Source organism: Peromyscus eremicus, chromosome 1 (genome assembly GCF_949786415.1).
Source record: "Peromyscus eremicus chromosome 1, PerEre_H2_v1, whole genome shotgun sequence".
NCBI lineage: Eukaryota > Metazoa > Chordata > Mammalia > Rodentia > Cricetidae > Peromyscus > Peromyscus eremicus.
The window spans coordinates 154,844,317-154,865,163 of NC_081416.1; the positions used below are offsets into that span (position 1 = coordinate 154,844,317).

The 20,847-nt window shown below is 44.9% G+C and overlaps 1 protein-coding gene across 1 annotated transcript in view; it reads left to right on the forward strand.

Annotated features, from left to right (window-relative positions):
- Dpy19l3 (dpy-19 like C-mannosyltransferase 3) overlaps positions 1-20,847 on the forward strand; it is a 68,362-nt gene that overhangs the window by 24,547 nt on the left and 22,968 nt on the right. Inside the window, exons 4-11 of the mRNA XM_059274804.1 lie at positions 1,587-1,677; positions 4,254-4,375; positions 5,740-5,885; positions 8,436-8,559; positions 9,910-10,044; positions 15,366-15,497; positions 16,536-16,637; positions 20,744-20,817. Coding sequence (XP_059130787.1) covers positions 1,587-1,677; positions 4,254-4,375; positions 5,740-5,885; positions 8,436-8,559; positions 9,910-10,044; positions 15,366-15,497; positions 16,536-16,637; positions 20,744-20,817 — 926 coding nt within the window. The remainder of the gene's footprint in view (positions 1-1,586; positions 1,678-4,253; positions 4,376-5,739; positions 5,886-8,435; positions 8,560-9,909; positions 10,045-15,365; positions 15,498-16,535; positions 16,638-20,743; positions 20,818-20,847) is intronic.

Consider the following 20,847-nt stretch of genomic DNA (forward strand, 5'->3'; position numbering starts at 1 on the left):
GTATGGTTATTTTCTGTGACAGGAAGTTCAGTATATAAAGTTTACCCTCCCATGTTCCCAGAAGGAGTAAATGCCAGCCAATAGTTTCCTAGAGTTAATAGTTGGATATTTTGTCATTCTTAGAAGATTTCTTTGAAATCGTGCATGTGCATGCATAAGTGTGTGTGCATGCTAATATTTCATTAGTGATTGTTCCATAAGCACATGAGTGGGTTCTTAGTGTTTATATATTTTTACTCTGTTTTTTTTAAGTTTTGCATTTCTCTGTGTGTGTGTGTGTGTGTGTGTGTGTGTATGTGTGTGTCTGTGTGTGTGTGTCTGTGTAGCACATATTTGCCAAGGCACCTGTGTGGAGGTCAGAGGATAACTTATTATTTCTACCAAGTGGGTCATGAGGATGGAACTCAAGTTGTCAGGCTTGGTAGCAAGCACCTTTATCTGCTGAGCCCACTCACTGGCCCAAATTCATAGTATTTTTAAAGGATGGGTAGAAGAAACACATTAATTTACAGGTCTAAAGATAAATAGCCCAAGTGGCTCTCCTTTTTTAAAAATTTTATTTTTATTTTTTTAATTTTCTGTGTATGACTGTGTGCCTGCGTGTTTCTAAGTGTGCCATGTGCATGCAGTGCCCACAGAGTCCAGAAGGAGGTGTCAGATCCCCCTGGAACTGGAGTTACAGATGATTGTGAGCTGCCATGTGGCTGCTGGGAATTGAACCCAGGTCCTCTGCAAGAGCAACCAATACTCTCCACCACTGAGCCATCTCTCCAGCCCATAAGTGGTTCTTTTAATAATGTTTATTACTCTTTGGAAAAATCATGGCAGGTAGGGATGAGCAAAGATGTGCTGGAGTGAGGATTTGTAGCAAGCAGTGTGAGTGTTTATGACCTCCCCTGGCTACCTGAGGAAGTGGTGATGTGCACGATACCACTTTTTACACAGTGTGAGCTCAGCTCTAGGACCTGGCTTTTAGAACACTGAATAAAGGAGTCTGTAATGGCATAGACTGAAGCTTTTCAAGTCACTTATACTTTAGAAAAATGCATGTGGAATGTCTTCACCGCTGAGTCGTCTCTCCAGCACTCTTGAGATTTAATAGTACTTGGTCTAGTGTTGAGTTTTGAGAGGTTTTTGTTTGTTTGTTTTGTTATTGTTGTTTTTGTAGTTGTAATTTGTGTGAAACCATGAACTTCAATATACCCACTTAAATGGAACAAGTTCCGTCAGGTTTTAAAAATGGTTTCTTACGAAATCACACTTACAAAAGTAGAGAGAATAATGGGCACCCCTGGGCATCCAGCCTGTCGTCCAGCGTCAGCACCCTCAGCCTTCATTTGGTTGTTTGGAGGCAGGATCTCTCCGTATAGTCTCCTGACCAGACATGATCCCCCTGTCTCAGCCTCCTGCTGCTGGGATTGCAGGCACTCGCCTCCATGCCTCCCTGTGTCAAGACTTCGGTGTTTGCAGGGTTATCTTTTCTTTCCTAAGTTCTGTAGTTGTGCGTCTTGTTTCTATAGCAATGGTGGGTGTTTCAACAAAACTAGGTCAAGTAAACCCAGTAGTTCATTCTCACTTTGTTTCAGGAAGTAGAGCGAGAAATCTCATTCAGGACGGAATGTGGACTGTATTATTCATACTACAAGCAGATGCTGCAGGCGCCGACCCTCCTGCAAGGTAATCATAACTGCTGCAGTCTGGGCGCTGTTGCCTGCTCTGCTGTGGGTCAAGGCCTGCTCTGCACTGATGCATTGTGTGTGTGTGTGTGTGTGTGTGTGTGTGTGTGTGTGTGTGTGACAGAGACAGAGAGACACACAAATGCCTGCATTTGTTTTTTGTTTTTTGTTTTGTTTTGTTTTTTGAGGCAGAGTTTCTCTGTGTAGCCCTGGCTGTCCTCACTCTTTAGACCAGGCTGGCCTCAAACTCAGAAATCCACCTGCTTCTGCCTCCCCCAGTGCTGGGATAAAGGCGTGCGCCACCACACCTGACTCATAATAATAATAATAATAATGTATGAGTGTTTTGTGTACCATGTGTGTTCCTGGTACCTGTGGAGGTCAGAAGAGAGTACGGGCTCCCTAGGACTAGAGTTAGAGATAGTCGTGAGCTGCCGTGTGAGTTCTAGAAATCAAACTGGGTCCTCTAGAGGACACCAGTGCTCTTAACTGCTGAACCATCTCTCCAACTCCCATAGCTCCTGGTTTTATTTTATCAGACTGTAATCCCATTCAAGGTACCTCTGGAGCCAGCCTGTCTTCTCAGCTTTCAAGGAGGGAAACAGAGACAAAGGAGGCAGGTGATGTCCCGAGAAACACTGAGCAATGAAATTCCCACAGCTTCCAACACCTTCCACATTGGCACCGTGGGGCACGAGATGCAGCAATACAGTAGCCTGAATCTGTGTCTTGGGTGTGCTGGCCCTCTCTTCTTGAGAGTTTAGCTTAAGAGCTTTAATCTCCAACTCTGCCTTCATCATACTGGCTAATTCTGAAACTATTTTCAACATCAAAGCCATACATCCTGATTTGGCAAGAGTCAGGGTCCCTCAAAATTTAAGTAACCTCTCAGGATGCTGAGGGCAAGTTTGGTATCGTGGAGCTGGGTCTTTGTCCCCTTAGTGCTGACTTAAGCCCAGGTCAGGGGTTCTCAAAACCAGCAGTTCCTCAGAATGTACCTGTGACGGAAGCATGTTCTTAGGAGTGTCTGTCTCATCGTGTACGATAGCACTCCCTCTATCGGGAGCCATCGGTGGGCGGGCGTGACATCAGGTGGATCTGTGTTTCTGCAAATCCCAGTCTGTGTACTCCTGCTACACGACAAAAACAACTAACACTGTTGACAGGCTGACACCGGATGAGCGATCCTGTGATGAGTACTTTTGAGGAAGAAATTAGCTTTTAAAATTCTTTGTCAAATTTCATATGTGTATATAATGCATTTTGGTCATTTTTATCTCCCTCGTTATCCACTCTCATCCCCCTGCCTCCACTAAACCTTGTTTTCTTCCCAACGAGTTTCATTATGTGCTTTCACATCTTTTTAAGTTTGCTTCGTTTTGTTTGTGACCACCGAGTTAAATCGAGGTTGCCTTAATAATCGTTTGTGGGTGGTGTTTACTGGAGCATGGGCAACTTCACAGTGGTTATACCATTGACGGAAATCAATCCGCCTGCCCCAGCAAACATTAACTGCCATAGCTTCTCAGGGCATGTGCGTGGGGTGGGAGGGGCTCTGGTTTTTAATGGCTGGTTCTCATTGTCTGAAAAGCCTCCACGCTGGTTTCCACACTGGCTGCCCCAGTTTACACGCCCACCAGCTGTGGAGGAGGGCTCTTCTTCTCTTCAAGTCCTCTCCAGAATTTACTGTCTTTTTTTTTCTTGACGATGGCCTGTCTGACCTGCGTGAAGTGGACTCTCCAAGTCATTTTAATATGCATTTCCCTAATGGTTAAGGATGTTGAGCATTTTAAAAAAGATTTGTCAACTATTTGTGTTCTTCCTTTTGAAAAATTTGTTCGACAGTTTATAAACCCATTTACTGGTTAGCAGTTTTGTTTTTATGGTGTTCAATTTCTGTAGTTCTTTATATGTTCTAGCTATTCATCGTCTGTCTGAGGTACAGCTGGTAGTTTTTTCCCATTCTATAGTCTTTTGTGTCTGCTCTGATGTGTTTCCTTTGCTGTGCACAAGCTTTTTAAATTCATGCCATCACATTTGTGAGTTTGGGGGCCATACTGTCGGGGTTCTGCTCAGAAGTTCTTATGTGTACCTATATTGTGACATGGTTTCCTCTAGCAGGTGTCATTGCAGGTTTGGGCTGGTTTTTTATTTTGTTTTTGTTTTTGTTTTTTGAGACAGGTTTCTCCGTGTACTCCTGGCTGTTGGGGAATTCACTGTGTAGACTCACAGAGATCCACCTGCCTCTGCCTCCCGAGTACTGGGATTAAAGGCGTGCGCCACCACCACCGCCAACCTTTTTTTTCTCACACGTGTTTCTGATGTTTTTGTCAGATGTCAGGTTGCCATATTACATGGGTTTATTGTGGGTCCTTTGTTCTTTCCCATTGTTCTGCTTGTCCGTTTTTTGTCTCACTGTCATGCTGTCTGTCACTATGGCTCTACAATTTACTCCAAGGTCACTTATTTTGTCCACACTCTCAGTGTAATACTAAAGAGTCTATGCATCATGTTGAATTAATGGAGAAGTATGGTGGTCATTTTTTTCTCTGATTTTTTTCCCCCAAATATCCTTAGGTTTTCGTGGCCTAATCTATGACAATAAAACGGAATCCATGAGGACGATTAACCTCCTCCAACGAATGAATATTTACCAAGAAGTTTTCCTCAGTGTTTTGTATAGAGTCCTCCCCATACAGGTACGTTCGTTGCGTTCTTAGTGTCTGATGAAGGTCCTCACCTGCCGCTGGTCAGAGTGGAAGTCTCACTCATCTTCTGATTTCAGCTGGTTTTGCTCTGTTTTTTTTAGTCCTGTAAAATACTGTTACTTTATTTTTACAAGTAGATGCTTCCTGGCTTATCTCATAATATGCATGCAGTCTAGAAGCTTCAGAAATAGTTTCATTTGAAAATGTGTAACCATTCCTGACTAACCTGTTTCTCTATGACTTAACTTTTTTTTGGGAGAGGGGTTTCTCTGTGTAGTCCTGGCTGTCCTGGAACTCTCTCTGTAGACCAGGCTGGCCTTGAACTCACAGAGATCCACCTGCCTCTGCCTCCCGAGTGCTACAATTAAAAGCATGCACCACCACCACCCTGCTCTATGACTTACCTTTATGATTTAAAAAAAAACACATAAAATTATCAGATCACAATGGCCACTTCCCCGTGAATGAGGCAGAATGAGACAGAGTTTGGTGTTGGTTTGTCTGGAGGCCTCCCTTGCATCTGCTCTTGAGAGTTTGAAGAAAGACAGTCTCCTGTGGTGGTGACCCTGCTGCAGGCTCTGCTGCGAGCTTTTCAGCGTTACCTTTCTGTGCACACGTCTTCGAGGATTTCTTTTGTTTTGGATTTGTGGGCTTTGTGTGTCTGGGTAGAGGTTTGTACATGTGAGTACAGGTACATACAGAGACCAAAGGCTTTAGAATCTCCAGGGACTGGAGTTACAGGCGGCTGAGAGCTGCCCAGTGTGGATGCTGGGAACTGAACTTGGGTCCTCTACAAGAGTGGTGTGCATTCTTCATCACTGAGCCAGCTCCATAGTCCCCTCTCTGGACATGATTTTAAATGCCAGTAAGGAAGGTTAGGACTTCTATGATAAACTTTCATAGTTTGGAGAATGAACCAAGGGCCTGGCACACCCAAGTGTGGTATTTAAGTGAGCATGGCCCTCATAGACTCATATATTTGAATGCTTGGTCCCCCACTTGGTGAAACTGTTTGGGAAGGATTAGGAGGTGTGGCCTTGTTGGAGTGGGTGTGTGTTAGATGGGGGAGGGGTTCAAAGCCGACACCTTTCCCAGTTAGCTCTCTCTTTACCTCCTTCCTGTGGATCAAGATGTAAGCTCTCAGGTACTGCTCCAGCCTGCCTGTCTGCCACCATGCTCCCACCATGATGGTCATGGACTCGCCCTGAAACTGCCTCCATAAACTCTTCCGTATGTTGCCATGGTCACCATGTCTCTTCTCAGCAAGAGAACAGTAACTAAGACACTAGGCAAATGAGCTACCACTGAGTTACCTCCAGGCCCTGATGAACAGTTCTTATTGTTACCTTTTACAGAAATATCTAGAACCTGTTTATTTTTATATCTACACTCTTTTCGGGCTCCAAGCAGTCTACGTCACAGCCCTTTATATCACCAGCTGGCTTCTCAGTGGCACCTGGCTGTCAGGACTGTTGGCAGCTCTCTGGTACGTCACCAACAGGTGAGTCAGGTCAGCTTGCTCTTCTTCTTTTCCCGGTTTTGAGTGAGAATGAAGGAGGACTATAAATAGTGTGGTTGGTGAGCCGAAGCACGGTGTGCCGTACTTCTTGGGTTGAGAGTGGTTTCTTGTTTAGCCCCGTTCAGAAGTTTTCCCTCTGAGAAGTACCACATCACAGCCTCATCTGTTACAATCCCACTGTCGTTTCCTGCTTGCTCTGCGGTCAGTATTTCTTTAGGAACACACCTCATCTCTAAACAGTTAGGTGATGGCAGAGGTGTGTGAATGTTTGTGTGTGAGAGAGGGTGTATGAGTGTTGTGTGAGAGGAGTGTGGGTGTATGTGTGAGTGAATGTGTGTGTGAGAGGTGTGTATGTGAGTATTTGTGAGAGTGTAGGTGTGAGAGTATGTATATGTGTGTGTGTATGAGTGAGTGAGTGTATGTGTATATGAGTGTGTGTGTGTGTGTGTGTGTGTGTGTGTGTGTGTGTGTAAAACCATGGCATTGTGTATGCCCTGCAGGCATTCTACTATTAAACTCACTTTGTAGTTTTCAGATTTTGTGACAGGGTCTCACTATGTTGCCAGGCTGTCTTTGAACTCACTCCGTAGCTCAGGCAGGGTTTGAATTCCAATCTCCTGCCTCTGCTTTCCTAGCTGTTGCAGTCAGAGGCTTCCCCATCACACCCAGGTTCCCTGTCCGTCATAATAGGATTTGTAGCAAAAGACTCAGTGCTGTGTGCATGCAATTCTGTTGTTATTATTATTGATATATATTTTCATATTAATTTGTAAGTGTGGGAGCCTTATGAAATATCAGTTTAAAACCTATTCAAGATGATTGGCTGGGCATGGTAGCTTATGCCTTGTAATCCTAGCACTCAGGAGGCTGAGGAAGGGGGATCACCACAAGTATGAGAGCAGCCTGAACTATATAGCAAGTAACCAGCCCATCTGGGCTGCAGAATGAAACCCTGGTCTTGAAAAAAGACTTACTGGATTGTTGCCCAGCTTACAGTAGCAGCAGCAATAGTTAGTAAGGCCCCTAAAGTTTTAAAATGAATTTTAATATAGATTTTTCACATTTTATGTATTTAAGTGTTTGCCTGCATGTGTGTGTGTGCACCATACTTGTTCCTGTTACCTGTGAAGGCCAGAAGAGGGCATCAGATCCTCAGAAACTAGAGTCAGAGAAAGTTGTGAACTGTCATGTAGGTGCTGTGACCTAAAGCTGGGTTCTCTGCCAGAGCAGCTGGTGCTCTTAACCTTTGAACCATCTCTCCAGCCTTCCCAAAATTATTTTTATTACAAGTCTAGTGAATGCTTATAATGTGCTCAGCACTTTACAAAATCTATTCTTTTAACAACCATATTAGGGACTGGGTTTGGTAGTATAGCAGATATAGAGGCAGGCAGATCTTTGTGAGTTCAAGGCCAGCCTGGTCTATATAGTGAGTTCCAGGGCAGCCAGGGCTACACAGAGAGACCCTGTCTCAAAATAAAACAACAGCAACCCCACTTGGTAGGTACTGTGACCTTCATTTTAGAGGTATGGACCTTGAAACTCAGAAGGGGGTCATCTGTGCTCACACACACTGAAGGGCACTGCCATTCTTTGTAGTCGTCATCAATTGTCTGTGCATGTGTGTGTCTCAGTACTGATTACACAAGTGTGTGCATGAGTGTGTGTGTCTCGGTACTGATTACACAAGTATGTGCATGAGTGTGTGTCTCGGTACTGATTACACAAGTGTGTGCATATGTGTGTCAGTCCTGATTACACAAGTGTATGTTGGTACTGATTACACAAGTGTGTGCATGTGTGTGTCTCAGTACTAATTACACAAGTGTGTGCATGTGTGTGTCAGTACTGATTACAGAAGTATGTGCATGAGTGTGTCAGTACTAATTACACAAGTGTGTGCATGTGTGTGTCAGTACTGATTACAGAAGTCTGTGCATGTGTGTGTCTCGGTACTGATTACAGAAGTCTGTGCATGAGTGTGTCTGGTACTGATTACACAAAGGTGAAAGCTCACCTCTTCTTGTCCTCTGGAGGGTGGCATTCTGTTGGGGTAAGCCATTTGAAAGGTTACCGCCATCAGCACGTTTCAGCATCAGATACAAAGCGCTAAGGAAAATAAGGTCTTGAGGTCTAGAGAGATGTCTTGGCACTGGCTGCTCTGGCAGAGGGCCCAGGTTTGGTTCTCAGCACCCACATGGTGGCTCACTACCACCTGTAGCTCCAGTTCTAGGGGATCTGATGCCTTCTTCTGGCCACTGCTGGCAAAACACTCAGATACATAAAATAAAAATCTTTAAAAGAAAAAGCAAAGAAGAGAAAACGTTGCCTTCAGCATCTAGAGAAAAGTCTGAGGGGCAGTTTGGCGTGGGCACTCGGCGTCCTCAGTACCCTTGCTAACACGGGCTTGAGCTCCGATCCCAGCACTTAGCTAACGAGGAACCCAAGGGATGAAGATGGTGATGAAAGTGGCCATTGAGAGGAATCATCACAAGAACTGTTAGTCTGGTTGTCTGTGTTCTCTCCCTACAGAACAGATACCACGAGAGTTGAGTTTACCATCCCGCTGAGGGAGAACTGGGCTCTGCCTTTCTTCGCAATTCAGATTGCGGCAGTTACCTACTTTCTGAGACCAAACTTACAGCCTCTGTCTGAAGTAAGTTTCAAGAACACTTTACGTGTGTGTGTGTGTGTGTGTGTGTGTGTGTGTGTGTGTGTATGTGTCTGATGTGTGTGTATATGTGTGAGTGTGTGTGTGTGTGAATGAATGTATGTGTGTATGTGTGTGAGAGTATGTGTGTGAATGTGTCTGAGTGTGAGTTTGTGTGTGTGAATGTATGTGTGTATAAAGTGTGTGAGTGTGTATGTATGTGTGTGATTGTATGTGAATGAATGTGTCTGTGTGTGAATGAATGTATGTATGTGTGTATGAGTGTGTGTGAGTGTGTTTATGTATGTGAATGAATGTGTCTGAGTATGTGTGTGTGAGTGTGTGTGTGTGTGAATGAATGTATGTGAGAGTATGTGAGAGAGTGTGTGTGTGAGAGAGAGTCTGAGAGAGTGTGTGTGTGTGCGTGTGCGTGTGTGTGTGTGTGTGTGTGTGTGTGTGTGTGTCTGCCTGTCTGTCTGTCTGTCTGTCCAATGTATGTGTCTCTGGGTTTGTGAGGTGCCACAGCACTCGTGGAGGTCAGAGGAAAACTCAGGGGAATCATTTCTCCTCCCACCACAGTGTGAGTTCCCGGGATTAAACTGGGGTCCAGTGTCTCTACCCACCTAGGTATTTTGCCAGCCCGGAGTTCCTAGAGTTCTTTTTAATCCCCTGGTTTTGTCTGAGAAGCAGGATGCTGCAGTTCTCAGGGGTAGCTCTCATTCTGTGACCAAATTTATGATTTCTAAATTATGTGTGCAGGGATGTATTTGGTGGGGGTACAGGCACTTGGGTTCTGGTGCCTTGGAGGCCACAGAAGGGCGCCGACCCCCTCAAGCTGGAGTTACTGACAGTTGTGAGCAGCCCCGAGCGGGTGTTGGAAACCACCTCAGGTCCTGTGCAGGAGCAGCAAGCTCTCTCCACTGCTGGACCATCTCTTCCCTTCCAGTTAAGCTCTCTTCCTCTGAGCATTTTCCTCCTTTGCGAAGAAAATGTTTTCAAGTTTAAAATGTCCTCTTTACAATCTACCCTCAAGTAGTTGCAGGAAGCCCACACACAGTTCTGTGAAACTGTCAGAATTTCTGAGCCATTGCTCTTGAGATGTGCTTTGGTATATTACGGCCTCTAGATCAGCGTGGAATGCACAAACCATATGTGAATATTTATATGAGAATGTCACTTCGGGGTACTTAGAGTTTAAATAACAAATGCAAAGGTTTTCAAAGCAGCAGTGTGTGCTTTCTCTACTTTCATTTGGTTTATAGGGATATAGGCTGCTCCTAAGGAAACTTAACTGTGAGATTTTTTTTATGACTGGAGACATGTAAATTATCCAAAGCTTTCTCCTTCTTTCCACAGAAGCTGACACTTGTTGCCATTTTCATATCAACTTTTCTCTTCAGCCTGACATGGCAGTTTAACCAGTTCATGATGCTGCTGCAGGCGCTGGTGCTATTCATCCTGGACTCCGTGGACATGCTACCGGCCGTGAAGGTGAGCACCGCCTGCCTCCATCTTCTCGGTGGGCATGATGAGATGGGAACTGGTGCAGACGTGTGACAGAACTCTTACATAGATCTGTGTGATTATGCTGTGGTCACCTGAAGCTCAGAACTGAGTACTGAGTACTGTGTGCAACCCAGTTTGACAGTCACAACATTTTTTGGTGTGTGTGAGATTTATTTACTTTTTTTGTTTTATGTGTATCAATGTTTTCCCTGCATATATGTATGTGGGCCACATGTGTGCATGCAGTACCCACAGAGGCCAGAAGAGGGCGTTGGATACACCTGGAACTGGAGTTATAGATGTTGTTAGCCATCCTGTAGGTGCTGGGAATTGAACTTGGATCCTCTGTAGGGGTAGTTAGTGTTCTTAACCACTGAGACATTTCTCCAGCCCATCAACATTTTTTTCAAGTTAAATAGTGCCTCTAGACACTAGAGGGATAGCTCAGTAGTTTTGAGCACCTACTGCTCTTGCAGAGGATCGGGGTTCAATTCCCCACAATCACATAGCAGCTCATGTGGAGTTACATTCCTTTAAATCCAACTCCAGGAGATCCGATGCCCTCTTCTGGCCTCTATGGGTACTGCATGCATGTGGTGCACATAAACTCATGCAGGCAAAAAATATAAATAAATAAATCATTTGAAAGTGTCTATCAAGGCACAGGTATCTCAGTGAGTTGCCATTTATAAACATGGCTTACAATTTAAAATACAGTGTAGCTCTTAAAATTTCTTAATATATAAAATATAGTACCTATTTTTTAGTATAAAACTCAATTGGACATATAATCCTTTTGGAGGTGTTTTGTTTTCATTTTTTACAAAATATTTACTTTTACTTTATATATATGAGTGTTTTGCTTGCATGTATATGTGTATATCATGCATGCCTGGTACCCACAGAGGCCAGAAGGGGCTCCAGATCCCCTATAATTGAAGCTATGGATGGTTATGTGCTGACAAATGAGTGCTGAGGACCAAACCTGAGTCCTCTGCAAGACCAGCAAATGGTCTTAACTGCCGAGCCATCTGGAGACAAGGTCTTACTCTGTAACCCGGGCAGTCCTCTGGCCTCTGCCTCCCAAGTGCTGGGTTACAGATAGGAGCCACCATTCCAGACTGGGCAGTTATTTTATTCCATAGTGTTTTATAAAATTGTCATAGTCACATCCTCCCAATACACAGAATGTGTGCTCTTGCTGACTGGTCAAACACTACATGTAAAATAACCAAAGCTATCTCTGCCTGCTGGTGTGTGTGCTGTCCTTTAACCATAATTTGACGTGGTCATAATTGATTGACCGTACTTCCCTCACAAGTACATGCCCGTTCATAGATACATACTTAGGGACATAATCTTAAAAAAATAAAATCTTGCCAGATGGTGGTGGTGCACACCTTTAATCCCAGCACTCAAGAGGCAGAGGCAGCGGCAGGTGCGTCCCTGTGAGTTCAAGGCCAGCCTGGTCTACAGAGTGAGTTCCAGGACAGCCAGGGCAACACAGTGAAACCCTGTCTTGACAAACCAAAATAAATAAAATAATAAAATCTTTTAAAAAGAGAGTTAGGGGACCAGAGAGATGGCTTAGCAGTTAAGAATGCTTACTTGTTTGCAGAGGACCCCAGGTTCAGTTCCCAGCACCCACTGGCAGCTCATAACTGTCTGTGACTCTACTTACAGGGAGTTGGACAGCGTCTTCTAACCTCCACAGGCTTCTGCATGTACATACATTCAGGTGCTTACACATATCTGTAAGATATAGTCTTTTGCCGGGCGGTGGTAGCCCATGCTTTTAATCCCAGCACTCAGGAGGTAACCTGCGTGGATCTCTGTGAGTTCGAGGCCAGCCTGGTCTACAGAGCAAGATCCAGGACAGGCACCAAAACTACACAGAGAAACCCTGTCTCGAAAAAAACAAACCAAAAAACAAAAAAACAAAACAAAAAAAAAGATACAGTCTTTTGAAAGCCAGAGGCTGAGTGCAGACAAGGTAGAATGCACACACTTCTTGTTCCTGTTCCAAGAGCAGTGTAAAGCCCTGGGCATGTACACAGAGCAAATGATTGACCATAGAGTTAAAAACAGAGATGACCAGTGTGGTGGTTTGAATGAAAATGGCCCCCTGTAGGCTTATAGGAAGTTGCACTATTAGGAGGTGTGGCCTTGTTGGAGGAAGTGTGTCATTGGGGCTTTGAGGTTTCAAATGCTCGAGCCAGGCCCAGTGTCACTCTCTACCTGCTGCCTGCTGATCCAAATGGAAAACTCTTGGCTGCTTCTGCAGCACCATGTCTGTCTGCACACAGCCATGCTTCCTGACCATGATGATAATGGACTGAACTTCTGAACTGTAAGCCAGCCTTAATTAAATGTTTTCCTTGTAAGAGTTGCTATGGTCATGGTATCTCTTCACAGCAATAGAAACCCTAACTAAGACAACTAGAAACTTCCAGACCAGAAGGAAAATGTGGCAATGAGTCACCTGTGTTTCCTTTTTCCTTCACAGATCCCTGAGTAGACACTTGAAAAATCAGAAACCCAGAAATAGCAGTAGATTCAGACAGAAAAGCACAAGAAAACACTCTCTGCAGCAAAGGACCAGAAAGGAGAAAACTTAGCAAGACAGAAACTAACAGCTCATGGCGGCCAACACGTTCCAAACCCATGCAGTTCCACTTCCGCCTCTGCCGGCAGCTGATGGTGGGAGTGCCTGGATTTTTGCCCTCACCCGGCTCTGCTGAAGCACGTCTGCTTCCTGTCAGGGCAATGTCAGGAAATCTGGAGTTTCCACCATCTCCCACAGGCCACATGGGGAGCCTGACTTCAGCCCCCACTTAGCTGTCATGACATCCTTTCCCTCCCTGCCAGCAGAGTATCCACTGCCGAGGTTGGAACACTAAGAAACTTCATAGTCAGAAAAACACCTGATACCCAGTGCTCGCCCTAAAGGGACCCCGTCCCAATCCCCTTCTCCCAAAAGAGGGCAGAAAGAATGTAAGAGCGGGAGGATGGGCAGGAGGCCTGTGAGACATGGCATGGCCACCTCACCATGAACTCACCGCAGCTGTGGCTCCCTGCGCTAGATGAATTGGCATCCCAGCAAGCAGCACACATTTCACTCAGTGGAGAGGACGTGAAGAGGAAGGGAGATAGATGTTAAGAGTGCCTCCGGTTGGGGGGAGGAAGGAGCTGGAGTGCATACGGTCAGGCTCATACACATAAATTTAAAAAACATTTAAGGCAGGTATACCCACATCATGTAGCTGTGTCAAAATGGCCTGTAGTGAAACACTGTGATCATAGTGACTTTTCCTACTGCAGGGACAGAACAAGTTAAGAATAAAAGGTTTGTTTTGTTCCACGACTGCAGAGAGATTTCCGTCTATCTTGGTGAAGACATGGTGATGGGATGGGTTGGTTCTGTGGTGTCCAGAGCACAAGGCAGCATTAGAGTCAGCAGGCAGGGAACAGAATCGAGGATCAGAGCCAGAGCTGTGCATAGCTGCGAAGGCCTGATGCCAGTGAACGCCTTCCATGTCTGGGCCTCATCTCCCAGAGACTCAGCTCATTGACCTGTCAGCTATGGTTGCCTGCACAAGACTACAAAAGATCAAGCCAGCTGAAATCCTGGCCTCAACCCCCACCCTCAGTGGCCGCAGGCAGTGGATAGTTAATAAGGGAGGGAGAGTCATTCTTTACTGAGGAAGTGGCCCTGGTAGGTCTTGCACGCTGTGATGGATATCTCACACCTACACACCTATGAGCAGTACTAACTGGTTAGTGGGCTGTCAAAAAGGAAAAAATTGCTGGGTGGCGGTGGCGCACGCCTTTAATCCCAGCACTCAGGAGGCAGAGCCAGGTAGATCTCTGTGAGTTCGAGGCCAGCCTGGTCTACAGAGAAAGATCCAGGACAGGCACCAAAATCTACACAGAGAAATCCTGTCTTGAAAAACCAAAAAGGAAAAAATTAAAAAGACCTGAATTTGGGAGGGAGCATATTGGGGGACATAAGATAGAAACAGGCTAGATATACTCATATGCACTGTATACATGTATGTAATTCTCCCCTCCAAGCCTTACAAACAGAAGCCTCTGTGGGGTAGATTTCAGAATCAGACCTACACAGTTATGCAGTGTTCTGAAGTTTAAGTTTTCACAGAATGGTCATTGGCATGCGAAGATTGTACAGTGTGGAGTATGTGGTTTGTATGAAATGGGAGGTGCCATCTGAACCTGCATTGCCTCCGTCAGTAATGGCGTTGGGTTTCAACTCTTGACTCTGCCTTCCTATCAGTTACTCTTCCGTTTCCTGTTTGTCTGTGTACAGTAAGGTGTATTGTAATCCTGAAAACCACTAGCATCCTCTGCCCTGTGTTCCTGGGGACACCAGGCATCAACAGAGCTCGGGGCCTCACTTCTCCATGTGTGAAGCAGATTAGTTTCCTTTGAGTTTTAAAAGCGTGAACCGTTAGGGAGGTCAGGTCTGCTGAACAAAACTGTTATTTTCCATAGGTCTGTGTGAGTATGAAATTGAAAAACTATCAACTTGCTTTGAAAAAGATTTGCTTATTTTTTTCTACATGTATAAGTGTTTGCCTGTGTGTATGTATGTGTACCACATGCATGCAGTGCCCACAGAGGTAAGAAGAGGGTGTTGGATCCCCTGGAGCTGGAATTACAGGCAGTTGTGAGCTGTCATGTGGGTTTTCAGACTTAACTGGGGATGAATACAAACTAAATGAAGTCATGCATGACACGGTCCTGACGTGGATGGTCTGGAAGGTAATGGGAAGAGATAAAGTCCTGACTGTTGGTTGTAGATACTAATTATAAAAAGAATTGGGAAGAAAACTGGAAATTATGAATCACATTTTGTCATTTCCCCAAGTAACATTTACCCCTCTGTTTCCCTTTTCATTAATGTCACAAAATTTAAAATGTTCTGTTACTGGGCTGGAGAGATGGCTCAGTGGTTCACGAGCACCCTGCACCCACATCCAGTGGCTCACAACTGCATGTAACTCCAGCTCCAAGGGATCTGACGCCCTCTTCTGCCCTCTGGAGGCACTGCATACACACATGGTCAAATTCATGTGAACACACACAATTAAATAAAAATCTTTAAAACGTTCTCTGTCAGTAAAAGTCAAAAACAAGTGAAATTCAAACAACGTTGTGTCCTTTTATAGATGATGTTTCTTGGAGCTAGGTTCATGTTCTGCATTGCTTGTAACCTGAAATGTGACCACTGTGTCACCGTGGCTTGGTCTCCTGATGAAATCTCCCTGGTGTCATCTTTGTTGCAGGCCACCTGGCTGTACGGCATACAGATAAGCTGCTTGCTCCTCGTCTGCATGCTTCAGTTTTTTAACTCCATGATTCTGGGATCGCTGCTCATCAGTTTTAACCTTTCGGTATTAATTGTAAGAAAACTTCAGGTAGGACTTTTTAAATTTTTATAAACTGTATTTATTTTAAAAAGATTTTCATCTTGAGCCCTGCGTGTGTGTGTGTGTGTGTGTGTGTGTGTGGTGTGTGTGTGTGTGTGTGTGTGTGTGTGTGTGTGTGTGTGTGTGTGGTGAATGTGCACATGAGTGCAATTCCTATGGAGGACACAAGAGGTCACTAGATCCCCTGGACCTGGAGTTACATGCTGTTGTGAGCTGCTTACACTGGGTGCTGGGAACCAAACTGGGGTCCTCGGCAAAAGCAGTACACACTCTTAACTGCTGAGCCATCTCTCCAGCCCTATAAAATCTATTTTTGATTGTGTGGCTCTCTAGGCCTTATTTGCAGGGTCAGTGCTAGGTAAGATCATTGATGACTTCCCTGCCCCCACCCCACCCACCTAGTATCCTGTATAGCACCTTTCTGTACCGTGAAAGCTGCCTGCTGAGAGGGCGTCTCCCAGCAGTCAGTTCCAGTTTGGTTTCTCCACAACCCCTGTGTTCACCATGTAGGGCCTTAAGGACTGTTACAGTGGGCAGCCAAGAATTTGTGTTTTCTTAGGGTCTGCTGGGGCCTTCCTATCCAGTAACTCATAGGGAGGTCTTCATGTGTTCCCACCAGGGTTTTCATTTAACAACCTATGTCTTCTAGGGACAGCCTGTTCACCCATGCAGGTGACCTCTGTTCCATCTCCTTTATTTAATTGCATCTTTAAATTACCTTACAAACTAGTAGGTTCCACAAGGCTTTTTCATACATTCTTGGTGTCATCTCCCCAGCCCCCCCCCACCTTTTCACCCTCTTCCCTGCTTTGACTTTAACCACCGATATCCCCCCTTTTCATGTCACATGTAAAGTTACTAAAGAAAAAGTCCCCATGAATAGGTTTTGTCTGCACGTGTATGTGTGTTACATGAGCCAACACTTTAAATCTTTGAGTAATCTCTCGTGATTATGAAGTTATAGTTAACATTAAAGTATATTTAAATGTTCATTAAAAATTAAAACACAGTTCCTTCATTTTCTAGAAAAACCTAAAAACTGGGACCTTCCTGACTAGGATTGGAAAACTATTGTTGCATTTACTTCTAGTTTTCTGTTTGACACTTTTTCTCAACAACGTTATTAAGGTAAGTTAATAAGTGAGATTGAATCCTTTCTGAAATGTATTTATGGGATTGAAGATAAGCTTAGAACTTTTAATTAGAAATAGTTCTTTTTATAAAGCGTACTTGAATCCCTGAGTCATGATTGATTGACCTAGCAAGGGCCACACTTGGTTTTGTTGGTTTTGATTATTCATTTCTCTTCCCTTTCATGATACATCCTTATTAGTCACTTTTCTGTCGCTATGACAAAGCAATTCAGAGAAGAGTTTCTTAGGGCCTGTGGCTCCAGAGGCTTAGAGTCCGTGATGGTGAGCCAAGCAGGTTGAGAGCTCACATCCTGAACTGTAAGCAAGAAACAGGGAGATCAAACTGGGAGTGGGGTGAGGCCTTACACTCTCAAAGCCCACCCCACTGACAACACACTTCTTCCAGCAAGGCTGCACCTCCTGAGCCTCCTCAGACCGTGCCGCCAACTAAGGACCAAGGGTCTAAGTGCCCGAGACTGTGGAGGACATCTCATCGAAATCACTGTGGATGCTATCTGTCTTAGTTAGGGTTCCTGTTGTTGTCATGAAACTCCATGACCAAAGGCAAACTGGGGAGGAGAGGGTCTGTTTTCCTTACACATCCCCAGTCACAGTCCACTGAGAGAAGCCAGGGAAGGAACTGGACAGGAACCTGGAGGCATGAACTGGAGCAGAGGCCATAGAGGGGTGCTGCTTACTGACTCGCTCCCCATGACTTGCACAGTCTGCTTTCTTAACAGAACCCAGGACCAGCAGCTGAGGGATGGCCCTACCCATGGTGGGCTGGGCCTTCCCCCATCGATCATTAATTAAGAAAATGCCCCACAGGTTTGCCTATAGTCCGGTATTATGGAAACATTTTCTCAATTGAGGCTCCCTCCTCTCCTAAAACTAGCCAGTGCAGTGTCTGTCCTTGAGCTCATCAGATTGAAGGCTCAACTTTAAAAACATTAACTATTTACTATGAGCACCATGGTATTTTTTTAAATGATCATTTTCTATTTGTTTTGTTTGGGAGGTTTTTGAGACGGTGTAACCTAGCTGGCCTTGAACTCCCCATCCCACTGCCTCAGCCACCTCTGTGCTGGGACTACAGGTGTGCACTACCATGCCCCACAAGGTGGGCTTTATTGAGATTTTTTTTTTTTTGTTCAAAAGAAGATGTGAGTTCATTTTTGCTAAGTTAAAATGAACAACCCGAGGCTGGGATGCCATTGTGGGCATGTATGAACTCAGCATGTACAGAGCCCTGAGTTCTATTTCCACCACCAAAATAAATTAAAAAAATAACTAGATAGTAGAATAACTCATTTAGTAACCTGGTCACTGTGCAGAATAGGCTACAATTCACAGAGCTCTCCCTGACTGCCTACCGAATGCTGATATTAAAGGTGAGCACCATCATGCCTGCCTTTACTAGGATTTTGATTGAGTGTTCTATGGCATAGCTTTGTTTACTGCTTGTCTGAGGGCAGGCTTTCCCTCAGGGTATACCTCTTGGACCTTGGTGCCCTGTTTGTTTTTGTTTTTAATTTTATTATTTTTATTTTATGTATATGGGTGTTTTGCCTACATGTGTGTCTGTGCACCACATGTGTGTCTGGTGCTCCAGGATGAGGCATCAGGTCCACTGAGCCAGAGTTCCAGATGGTTGTGAGCCACCATGTGGGTGCTGAGAGTCAAACCTGGGTCCTCTGCGTGAGCAAACAGTGCTCTTAACTGCTGAGCTGGCTTCCCGAGCTCCCACTTGTCTTTAAGCAAGGCTGGTCTAGCAGAAGAGACACCTGTAAACATCTTCCTTCCCCTCAGAGGAGAACAGCAGTCTCTTTCTTCTCCCTGTTGACTGTCAAACAGGAAAAAAAAAAAATTAGTCAGTGAACCACAATGAACATGCCACTTTTCTATTTTGGTTTGGTTTGGTTTGGTTTGGTTTGGTTTTGGGTTTTCCAGACAGGGTCTCTCTGTCTAGCCACACCTTGTCCTGGAACTAACTTGCTCTGTAGACCAGGCTGGCCTTGAACTCACAGAAACTCCACCTTCCTCTGCCTCCCGAGTGCTGGGATTAAAGGTGTGTGCCACCACTGCCTGGCTGCCACTATGTCTGAAACTCTGTATCATACCCACAGTTTCCTAATTGGAGGACTCAAAATTATTCAGAAAAGGAGCCAGAGAGATGGCTCAGTTGGTAAAGTGTTTAACCACCCAAGCACAAAGACCTAAGTTCAGATCCTTAGGTCCCATAGGAAAGGCTGGGCATGGTAGCATGTGTCTGTAATCCCAGTGCCCAGGAGGCAGACAGGCATATCCCTGGAACTCACTGGTCAGCCAGTCTACCAGAATCAGTGGGTTCCAGGTTCATTGAGAGGTCCTGTCTCAAATATTAAGGTGAAGGAAGACGCCTGACATTAACATCTGGCCTTCACACACACACATGTGCACTGCATGCATACACACACAAACAGAAAATGTGCCTATACTGAACATGTATAGATTTTTGTCTTACATTTCCTAAATAATACAGTACACTTATATGGCATTTATTTTATATTTGATATTGTAAGTAATCTAGAGTTAGTTTCAGGTCTACAGAAAGACAAGCACGGTAGTGGTGCATTCCTGTAATCCTGCAGTTAGGAGACTGAGGCAGGAGGTTCCTGAGTTCAAGGCCAGCCTGTGCAGCTAGCAGTGCAGTAGACTGCTTGCTTATTAGCATGTGCAAAGGCCCTAAGTCCAATACCTCGAACTGCCCCCTCCTCCCCTAAAAAAAGAGTGCAGAAGAACGTCTGTATGCAAACACTACGTTGAAGATTGGACTATGGATTCCCTAAGCCATTGTCTGTGATAATAGCAGGGATTGACTGCGCTCACTCACAGCTTACATGTGCAAGGCTCCTCCACATTCCCGCTTGGCAGACTCAGTGATCCTTCCGCTCTTTGATTTAACCAGTAGAGACCTCTGAGCCTAGACTTTGTTTTTTTGACACTCCAAAGGATAAGAGTCTATTGATCGACCCTCACTGAGTGTTTCAGCAGAGACCTACAACAGCAAATTAGAAAAAGCAGTCTGGGGCTGGAGAGATGGCTCAGTCGTTAAAGGCTAGGCTCACAACCAAAAATATAAGAGAAAAAGCAGTCTGTGAAACTCCTTGCACATACTGGACCCACAGGAAGCATTTCCCTTGCTCCAAGTAGTTGGAGTTGCTGCTCAGGGGCACAAGCCACATTTTTGCCTCATTGTTAATGAATATATTTTGTTTTCTCAATTGTGACTTCATCTTATTTTTTTTCTGCCTTTCTTTATCTGATATTCCCCATTTTTGTCTTTAAGATTTTATTTTTCCTGGGTGTTGGTGGTACACCCCTTTAATCCCAGCACTTGGGAAGCAGAGGCAGGTGGATCTCTGTGAGTTTGAGGCCAGCCTGGTCTACAGAGCGAGTTCCAAGACAGCCAGGGCTACACAGAGGAGCCCTGTCTCAAAAAAAAAAAAACTTATTTTTGTTGTTTTTAATGATGCGTATGTGGGGAGCAGGGATTGTACATATGAGTGCGGTGCCCATGGAGGCCAGAAGAGGGCATCAGATCCCCTGAAGTTGGGGTTACACACAGTTCTGAGCTGCTCTGTTGGGGTGCTTAGGAACCCCGCTCAGGTCCTCTGCAAGGGCGGGACAGGCTCTTTAACCACCTGAGCCACCTGTTTGTATTATGTGGATTTTTATAATTCGTAAATAAAAAATAAAATTACAGAAATTAAAATTACAGTATGTAATGGTGAACACTGGAGTTGGGATCATCTACACCTTAGGGTCACGTCTGTCCAGAGTTATCTGAATGACTGAATCCTGAAAGCCACAGGGGCTGTGCACCTGCTTGAGATTTCAGATCATTTTGTTGATGTTTTCTGATACAAAACGAAAAAGGTCACCTTTCCTTGTTCTACTTTGCATGTTGAATTCATGCAGCTGTTTGAATAAAGGATCACCCTTAGAAGGGGAGAGGCAATGGGGCGGAGGTGAGAGCTCGGGACTGCTCCTCTGCGCTGTTTCCATCACAGGCTGTCAGGGAGACACTCTCACTCATCTCCTTTTCTCTTTTCCTAATAGAAAATTCTGAACCTGAAGTCAGACGAGCACATCTTTAAATTTCTGAAGGCCAAGTTTGGGTTTGGAGCCACCAGGTATGACTGGCCTCAGACTGCCTGCTGTTT